Here is a 10,771-nt window from a genome sequence, read left to right as displayed (position 1 = left end):
AGACAGGGAGACAGGGACACCTAAATTGTATCCGTCACAATTATGTATTGTAACTAACATGATCATTATGAGTCATACCTAAATAAATAATAATACTATAATACTTCTCTTTTGTGCGTTCATACTTCCCGAGATGCCAACTCTTTAACATACCTAACCTAATTATCTTAATTATCTATGACCATACAATAATAACCAGGGGTAGAACTTTTGTGGTATAATTTAACCTTAATCAAACAGTCTTGGGTTAATTAATACACCTGCCAAACTATGAGAGGTCTTCACCGGTTTATGCCTGCGATTTTGTCCCCCGAGCCAATTCAATATTATTTTCTCCTGCTACACTTTCTAGGTTAGGAAATGTATAGTATGATCCTTATAATATGATCTTTGTTCTTGTAAAAATTGACCGGTGTATAACTCGTCCGTCGATAAATATTTGTAAATTTTATATTAGAATAAGGTATAAATCAGCAATGAGAGAATAAGAAGATAGGTATCTACAAAAGGTATTCCGACACTCAAGTCAGTAAGTGAGTAATAAACTTTGCAAAATATAATGTGTCAAATAAACATTTTACCTCTCTTTTATATTTTAGAATAAAGCATCGGCAATTATACTCTCAATAATTTGCATTAATAGAGAGTAATAATATATCAGTGCGTTACAATATTTCTTTTAGTGCCCATTATTGATAACTGATCTATAATGTATACTGACGAGTTATAGCATTAAAGACGAGTTATAACGGTCATATCACATAATTGATTTATAACGTATACTGTCGAGTTATAGCATTAAGGACGAGTTATGGCGGCCATATCACAACCCCAAGCTTAGCCTGACTATATTTTGATAAAGCAGGTTGAGCTTTTTTAGTTATAACTCGGCGGTCTGAGTTATAGGTATATATGGAGTCCCCAGATCAACTTACTTTATTAAAATAAAGAATAAAATAATTTAAATTTCAGACGTGATTTAAAGTTAACGTGTATTGAAAAGTGTAGTAGTCTTGTTATTGATTGTGCCTTTGGTTTTTTCAATGTAATTTTGAACAGTTGATTTAATAGATGCAATGATTAGGGTTTTTATGGAACTAAATAGTTTCTTAAATATGGCATTTAGTTTATGTTTGAAATCCTAAAAGGATTCATAAAGGCAACATTGATTTTCTATTGAAGCGTTTTGGAGTCTTAAAGACATGAGTAAAAGAGGTTAGTTTGTATTACTGCCACGGTTTCTTCTCCTTCTTTTCGTTGTTTTTCTAAAAGAATTGTAGGTAAGGAAAAATATAAAGTTGAGGATCACAACTCTTATAACTGGGTAAGTGGGAATGTGAGAATTTGGGGTTCACTGTTTGTTGATGAGGGTAGTATTGGTGAGATTGATTTGGTTTGGACTTGTTTGAATTTGACTTGGTAGATATCTGAGTAATTGATAGATTGATATTTGATTTAGGCAATAGTTGCCGTTGGTATATTGGTCCCTTATGTTTGTTAGGGATGTGATAGTAGAGTGAAAATATCTCATCTTTGTTTGATAACTGAGTTAGACAATGGTTTGTTTTAGATTGCCATTTATTGGTCCCGTTGCTGAGACAGGTTTGATAGAAGTGAATTGGTTGGACAAGAATATCGCGTTAGTTCATCTTTGTTTGGTGATTTGATTGATAATTAAGTTTGATTGCGCATGTGTAAACGATGCGACTTTGAATTGAACAATTATCGCGAATGGATAAGTGTTTGTCCTCGTTTGATATTTGATTGAATTTGTTGACTGTTGATAGTCATAGTTCGGAAGATAGTTGATATAGATCTGATGATAGTTGATACAGATTTGACAATGATTGATATAAATCTAATAATGATTGACATAGATACGAATAGATCCGGTAATAATTGATATAGATCAGAAAATAGAGATAGTAGATATAGATTGAAAAACAGAGATAATAGATATAGATAAAAAAATAGAGATAACAGATATAGATAAAAAAAATAGAGATACCAGATATAGATCAAAGAACAGAGATAACAGATATAGATCAGAAAATAGAGATAACAAATACAAATAAGAAAATAGAGATAACAGATATAGATCAGAAAACAGAAATAAAAGATATAGAATGAAAAACAGAGTTAATAGAAATAGATTGAAAAACACAAATAAAAGATATAGATAAAAAAACAGAGATAGTAGATATAGATCGAAAAATAGAGATAACAGATATAAAACGAAAAATAGAGATAACAGAAATAGATCAAAAAATAGAGATAACAGAAATAATAGATATAGATCGAAAAATAGACATAATAGATATATAGAAAAATAGAGATAATACATATAGATTGAAAAATAGAGATAATAGATATAGATAAGAAAACAGAGATGATATATATGAATCAGAAAATAGAGATAACAGATGTAGATAAAAAATAGAGATAATAGATATAGATCAGAAAACAAAGACAATATATATAGATCGAAAAAGCAGAGATAATAGACATAGATTGAAAAATAGAGATAACAGATATAGAACGAAAAACAGAGATAACAGATATTAATCGAAACACAGAGATAATAAATATAGATCAGAAAAATAAATATAGATTTGAAAATAAAGATAACGATATAGATAAGAAAATAGAAAGAATAGATATAGATCGGAAAATAGAGATAATAGACATAGATTGAAAAATAGAGACAATAAATATATATCAGAAAATAGAGATAATAGATATAGATAAAAAAAGAGATAACAGATATAGATAAAAAAATAGATATAATAAATATAGATCAGAAAACAGAAATAACATATATAGATCAGAAAATAGAGATAACAGATATAGATCAGAAAATAGAGATAATAAATATAGATAGAAAAATAGAGATAATAGATATAGATTGAAAAACAGAAATAACAAATATAGATAAAAAAATAGAGATAATAGATATAGATCGGAAAATAGAGATAACCGATATCGATCGAAAAATAGAAATAAAAGATATAGATTGGAAAATAGGGATAACAGATATAAATCAAAAAACAGAGATAACAGATATAGATAAAAAAATAGAGATAATAGATATAGATCGAAAAATAGAGATAATAGCAATAGATTGAAAATCAGGGATAACAGATATAGATCGAAAAATATAGATAACAGATATAGATAAAAAAACAGAGATATACATCGAAAAATAGAGATAACAAATATAAATATGAAAACAGAGATAACAGATATAGTCTAGAAAACAGAGATGACAGATATATATCCAAAAACAGAGATAGTAGATATAGATTGAAATATAGAGATAATAGATATAGATCATAAAATATATAATAGATATAGATCAGAAAACAGAAATAATAGATATAGATCAGAAAACATAGAAAATAGATATAGCTCGAAAAACATAGAAAATAAATATAAATCGGGAAAATAGAGATAATAGATATAGATCGAAAAACAGAGATCATAAATATAGAATAAAAAATAGAGACAATAAATATATATCAGAAAACAAAGATAACAGATATAAATCGAAAAATAAAGATAACAGGTAGTTAAAAAGAACTTTTGAATCGATCCGAATTTTTTAAACCCGTCGATTCACCAGTTTTAACAAAAATTGACTGGTCTAAATCGATTCTTATTAGTTTTATTTCTTATTCGATTCAATGTCTAATTTAGACAGGTCTTATTCAGCAATTTGTCAATCTTACCATCTAAATTAGTTTGATTTTTATATCTATGCTTTTTATGGGGTTTATTTTTTTTTTTTGGGTTAAATAACATCAAATGAAATTTGAACCCAAAATTTCTAAACAAAAAAAAAGACATATACCATGTGAATTACAGTTCGTTAGCCCTTTTTATTTCATTTAATTCTATAAATAACTAATCTTAAAATAAGGCAATCAATGATAACATATTTTTTGTGAGTTAATAGTGAAAATCGTCACTGAAAGATATTTCGATCTCCATTTTAGTTTTTGAAAGACAAAATTAATCAAAATTGTCCCCGAAAGATACACGACTTGGTCACGTTAAGTGCCATGTGGCATGATGACGTATTAATGTCACGTGTCACAAGATAATTGGTTGACGTGTTAGATCAGTGACACATGGCGTGGTGTCAGATCAGTGACATGCTTGACATGTAAAAAAGTTATTTATAATCAAATTAGTCCTTGAAAGTTCATACGTAAGTCATTTTCATCCCTAAAATTTTAAAAATTAATCAAATTAGTTCTTACATAATTTTTTTATTTTTTCTTGATAATATTAAATTTGAAATATTTTTTGATACTACTAATTTTAATAGAAATGTAATTGACAAACAAAAAATTAGTAATTGTATCTTTTCTTCTTAAAATTTTTTTCAATAAAATTATCTCTCCTTTAATTCTTCTCAAAATCTCTTTTATTCTTTTCTATTCTAAAACCTTTTCCTTTAATATATATTCCAGCAAAATGTAATAATGTAAGAAAAATGTTTTAGAATAGAAAAGAATAAGAGAGATTTTGAGAAGAATTAAAGGAAAGAGATAATTTTATTGAAAAATTTTTAAGAAGAAAAGATACAATTACTAATTTTTTGTTTGTCAATTACATTTCTATTAAAATTAGTAGTATCAAAAAATATTTCAAATTTAATATTATCAAGAAAAAATAAAAAAAATTATATAAGGACTAATTTGATTAATTTTTTAAATTTTAGGGATGAAAATGACTTACGTCTGAACTTTCAAGGACTATTTTGATTATAAATAACTTTTTTACATGTCAAGTGACACGTGGTGTGCCACGTATCACTGATCTGACACGTCAATCAATCATCTTGTGACACATGGCATTAACCCACCACGTCATCATGTCACGTGACACTTAACGTGACATGTCATCATCCAACTGATAGAAGGACTAACGTGACCAAATCGTGTATTTTTTGGAGACGATTTCGATTAATTTTATCTTTTAATGACCAAAATAAAAAACGAGATATATTTCAGGACGATTTTTACTATTATTTCTATTTTTCGAGGTAGAGTCCATGTATACTCTGCCCAAAATATTTTACTTCGACACAAATGTCAAAATGATATTTGTAAAATAACAATAAAACTGGAAATTTGGGATTCTTCAAAAAATTCAAGGCGTCAAAGTGCACCCGAAAAAGTATACAAATAATAAAAATTAGTCATTCATATTTAACAGATGCACATATCGTTTTTTCCCCTCTTTTTTCAAATATTCATCTACATTCTTCAATGTTCAAATGATACATCCGACAAAAGATCATCCATGATAGCGCAAACAGCACAACACTCTACATAAGCTATAGCAACTTCAACACTCGCCATCTGTCATCTTGTGTGTATATATATATATATATATATAAAATTTAAATTCTTTAAAATAAAAAATTGATAAAATAAAAAAAATTTAATTACTATTAAATTTATAATTTTTATAAAATATATATTTTAATATCTTAATTTAAAAATAATTAATTTTTTATTTGATCATTTTATTAATTTTTTTAGAGTAAAATATCATTTTTGTCCCAAACGTTTGGAGTAAATTCTATTTGTGTCCCTAACGTTTAAATCGTCCTATTTGTATCCCTAATATTTGTAAAAGTGATTCAATGTTATCCTGCCGTCAATTACACATCATGAGCGCTTTACTTTGAATTTTAAAAATCTCTTCTTGAAGTTAGAATACAAATGTTTGGAATAGAATCAATGATCTATTCCGAAAAATAGCTCATCAAATGTTGAAACTAATTCCTACAACATTTACACAGTTCACTTTTCTAGGGACATAATTGAATCTAAACACAAATAGTGAGTATAATATTAAAATCGAACACATCCAAGTGAGACCTAATTGAGAATGAATACATCCAAGTGAGAATAATTGAAAAATATAATCTGATTTGTTAGTATAATTGATAGTAGGATAACATTGAATCACTCTTATAAACGTTAAGAATACAAATAGGATGATTTAAACGTTAAGGATACAAATAGGACTTACCCCAAACGTTGAGGACAAAAACGATACTTTACTCATTTTTTTATTTTATTAATTTTTTAATTTAAATTTTAATTTATAAATTCATGATCTACACGCGCCTCGTGGCTTCTGCCCGTGTCTCCCTCTGTCTAAGACCTGAGACGACGTTTCACTCCTTTTGCGGGTTAAACGACAAAAGAGCCAACAAAATTCCGCAAAACGACAATACGCCAACGCTAGTGTGGCATGGCCGTACGGACAGTAGGGATGACACGCCACACGTGGCATAAGATTTAAAGTAGGGCGCACTTGCGTCCTTTGTTTATTCTTGCGACACGTTATGGATGGTACTATGGTAGATACTATAATATTGGGAGTAAATACATGGATAGATAGCTCTCTTTAATTAGGCACCACTATTTGTTCTATAGTTTCAAGTAAAAAGATTATCTAGTTCAAATTTGGAAAAATTCTCTTTGATTATATAATGTGTAAATTCGTACCATTATTGATTTATGAAGTATGCCTCGGTAAAGATTCTATAAATGAGGGAACAACCAAAGTTGACCTAGATATATTCATCAAGATAAACTTGCTGACATTAGAAATAATCTCCTAAAAAAAACAAGAATTACAATCCTTCAAAAATGATAAAAAAATAATTGACAATTTTACGAACTATGATTGATTTATAAATTTTAATAATTGTTTTAGAATTAATTAAGAATAACGGGCACAATATCATACTAATACAAAAAAAGGAACACAAAAAATACTAATACCAAAAAGAGATCATGATTACTTGATTAGTAAAGGTTTCTAAGTTTTATAATCTTTAAGGTGTTTATTGATCAAATATTGTGATAGGTATATAGATAGATAAGGAAATCATATATTTTTTTTTTCTTTATTTGCATACGATATCTCTCAATACCACAAACTAAAGATTAATCTATGACTACCTTCGGCGTCAGTGGATTAACATAGCAATAGCATAATTGAATTTAAAGGAGCTACTACTGATCAAATTAAATACATGGAATTGTAACCAAAAATAAATAAATAAATAAATAAATACATGGAAATATCAACCGGGACCAAAAAGAATTATGGAATTGAATGTTCTGGTTTCATGCTCCATGGTATTCTGCTTCTATCATAACAAAGCATGGAATTTATTCTTCACACTTATCATGAATATGTCCCCATACGTAATCTCTAAGCATATGGACATGTATAGCGTTTATTTTGAGGTATTGAGACGGAAATTGAGAGACTAGAACTCAATATTATATTTGTTGTTAAAATTTCAGTACTTTCAAAAAGTAGAGACATAAAAAACTGAAATTTTTAGAAATGGAGACTGAAATTTTAATAACATTTTACATCTAAAATACTCCTATTTCAATTAATTAATTCCAACTTTATCTTTTGTGCAAATTAAATTAGAGTTTCATTCTTATTTTGGTCTCTATCTCCCACTTTATACCAAATACAATACTAATACTTATTTCAATCTCTGTTTCTCAGTTTCGGTCTCTAAATTTCTATCTCTCTTCCAAACACTACCTTATGGCTTAAGCAAAACTGCTGGATTGTTACTTTCAAAATTTCAATTTTATTATTTTACAAAACATGTTTCTTTTGTAAAGTTGTCTTTATTTTCTAGGTTTTGGGTGTATTTTCCTTGTTATTGATCTTAGCTTCTTACAGTTACTTGGTCTTCAGTTAAAGAAGGTTCCTGCCATCAATTGCTGGATAGTTTTTTAGAGAGGTGAAAGACCAAAAAGAATACAGATTTAGTTGCATTTGAAAATTATTCGAGACAGAAATACAAAAACAATAGATACAGAAACTCATTTAGTTATAGAAACAGAAACAAACACACAAATGTTTTGTCCAAGAGACATAAATAAGAACGGTAAACTTCAGGAACAATAATGGGCAGCAAGAGTATGATCAATATATTAAATAATGTTCTGCTTGGACAGTTAGTATTTTTAGACAGAAGTTAAGTATATTTTTTGTCTCTAAGTTTACAATTTTTAAAAAAACCTCTAACGTTTAATTTCAATCAATATTATTCCTAACATGTTTAATTTGTGTCAAAGCTATCTCTAGATATTTTGATTTGTATCCCTAATATTTTAGATGTAATTAACGTGTAAAGATAATTTTGACACAAATAAAAAATATCAGAGATAATTAAATGAAATTAAACATTATGAATATTTTTTAAGAAAATTATAAAAGTCAGAGACAGAAAGCATATTTTATACTTAAGATAGAAATGAAAATTGAGCAATAGTATGGCAATGTTTCCACACTTCATGCACCGAAGTCTAAAGTTCGCGCAGCACTCACACCCATTCCCATTGTGGCAACATTACATTTTCCGCTGAGCATTTCGCGTTGCCGTCCTCGCTTTGCTTTGTTGCCAATCATAACATAATGCTACAACATTGAACGTGTGTGAATGCCACCAGAAATTACAGATAGAGCAGCAAAAGAAACAAGCATTTGATCATAAATGAACTATGATCTATCTAGTTGACTAATTTCCCATTTGCATTTCCATAGGGTTACCCAAGAAAACTGGGATTATAGAGTTAAAATGATGAAACAAAAACATGCAAATGTATACACAAACTTTTTCATTGCAGTAAATCTGACAATCCATCAGTTAGGAAGATTGAGATGAGAGTTTCAGGCATTCACTCTGGCACCTCCTAAGGCATATGTCATTCCAATTAGGTACCTGATGCTGGTTAACACAAACAGTGCGAGCGCAAGCGTCAGCGCACGCATCAAGGTCAGATACACCACAGACAGTGACACAAGTATCAGGAATGGGGTCCTTTGAGAACGAGCCAACCTTCTTCAACATCCTCTTCGATGTGCATACCCTTTCGCAGACAAAGATTTCATCGGAGCTCCTTTCTCTTCCCCTCGTGCTCTTCAGCCTCTGCTCCTCTGCATTCCTCTTCTTCACCCTAAAAGCTTGTCCTGCAACAACCAAAGGGATTGCAGCACCCAAAAGGGACCACCAAAATTCCCCCATCTCTAAATATACAATGTCAGCTACCTTGCTTCTAATTATAAAATTTCTAGTTCAACTCGTTCATCAGGATTATCCAACAAAATAACTAAACAACAAGTCAACAACAACAACAAAGCATCATCCCACTAGGTGGGATTGGTTACATGGAACAAACGACGTCATTGAGCCCTATTATATATCATGTCTAGAGTGATACTGTTTAAGCGTAGAGCGAATTAAATCAATTGAAAAAAAAAATCCCAAAATCAAAATCTTTAGAGCGAACTAAATTCCTCAAATTTATCAAACAAAGACAAGTACACCAAAGATTTATATAAAGCATATGTCACTGTTCCATCTATCCTAGTAGACTCATAATAATTTCTTTTATTACTAATAAAAAGAATGAATTATTACATTATCCTTGTCTAGAATACGTAAAAACATCGTAATTATAACAGTGAGAATGAAAGTTGAAAAAAATGAAAATGCCAAATCAAGTGAAGCATTTTAACAAACAGATAACGTGCATTCTGGGGAAGAGAACAAAGTAGTGCATATGCATTTGCATTCTCCACATAGATGCTTCAATTGTGCAGGAGTAAGTAATAACAATGCAAATATAATAATAAAAACAAGTTGCAAGAAAGGAATTAAAAGAAGAATAAGCAAACAGAAGTTGGAGAGAATATTATTATGTAAAACAGAACTAAACGCAAGAAATGGGGAATTTAAAAATAAAGAAAGAGAGGAAGTAGAATGAATGAGTGAGTGTGTAAGAGAAGAAAGGAAGAAAGGAAGGAAGGATTACCGGCGGTTGTGGGAGAGAGAGGAATTGAACCGTCGGCGAAGGCCAATCAGTAAAACGGTAAACAACTAAACACAGCTTTCTTTTCTTTTGGACTTCTGATTTTGGGGAAGGATGAAGAGTTTAGAGGTTTGACTTTTGAATAGTAATTTTTATTTAAATTTTTAATCCGAGTAAGACATATAAAACAGGTCTCTATCAAGTTTTGTTCGGATAAATTACTCTAACAAAAATTTGTAATAAATAAATTTCAAGTTTTATAAAATATAAAATAAAATAAAAATTTTAATTTTGATGCGCCGTGGGTATAAAATAATTTTACACATGGATCTAATTATGTAATATCATATCAATAAAAATAATAACTTTTTATATTAACAGCGTAAATAGTCATAAAAAATGGATGTAATTCTATGACTGCGTAAAACGCTTTACATTATTAGTGCATTAAAATTAAATTCTAAAATTAATGTTTAATGAAATAAAAAATAAGAGAAAGTCTAGAGGCCAACATTTTTATTAAATATGGTCAGCACTTAACTATTAAAACAAAAATGAATAATTCTATACCATTAGATATTATCTCACATCATTAAAAATATTGATAATGGCTAACCGAGGACTACATATCACAAATTTTGCTAGCTCTAACACTCCTAAAAAAATAAATTAGTTTCACATCTAAACATTTATCTCAATTTTTTCAAGTATTGTTTTTTTTTTTCAAAAATAATTCTTTTGGAGATGCTCCTCCATTCAAACCAAACCAAGTCATGTGAGGTATAGACTATAGAGTTTAGTAATATCAATCATGTGTTATTACACAGATAAAATCATAAGTAATATGTTTGATTGGACAAATATACACTAAGATACATATAGAAAACAAAAAGTTA

General features: G+C 28.9%; 1 protein-coding gene across 1 annotated transcript; it reads right to left on the bottom strand.

The window, feature by feature from the left end:
* On the bottom strand, window positions 8,279-10,021 carry LOC107612921 (uncharacterized protein At5g64816). The gene is made up of 2 exons (XM_016314710.2): window positions 9,879-10,021; window positions 8,279-9,090 (listed from the first exon to the last, which is right to left on the bottom strand). Exon 2 carries the CDS (start codon window positions 9,086-9,088, stop codon window positions 8,711-8,713), a length of 378 nt encoding a protein of 125 aa, XP_016170196.1. The 5' UTR covers window positions 9,089-9,090; window positions 9,879-10,021; the 3' UTR covers window positions 8,279-8,710.

The sequence above is a fragment of the Arachis ipaensis genome, chromosome B08 (genome assembly GCF_000816755.2).
Source record: "Arachis ipaensis cultivar K30076 chromosome B08, Araip1.1, whole genome shotgun sequence".
NCBI lineage: Eukaryota > Viridiplantae > Streptophyta > Magnoliopsida > Fabales > Fabaceae > Arachis > Arachis ipaensis.
This window is presented reverse-complemented; position numbering and strand designations above follow the sequence as displayed.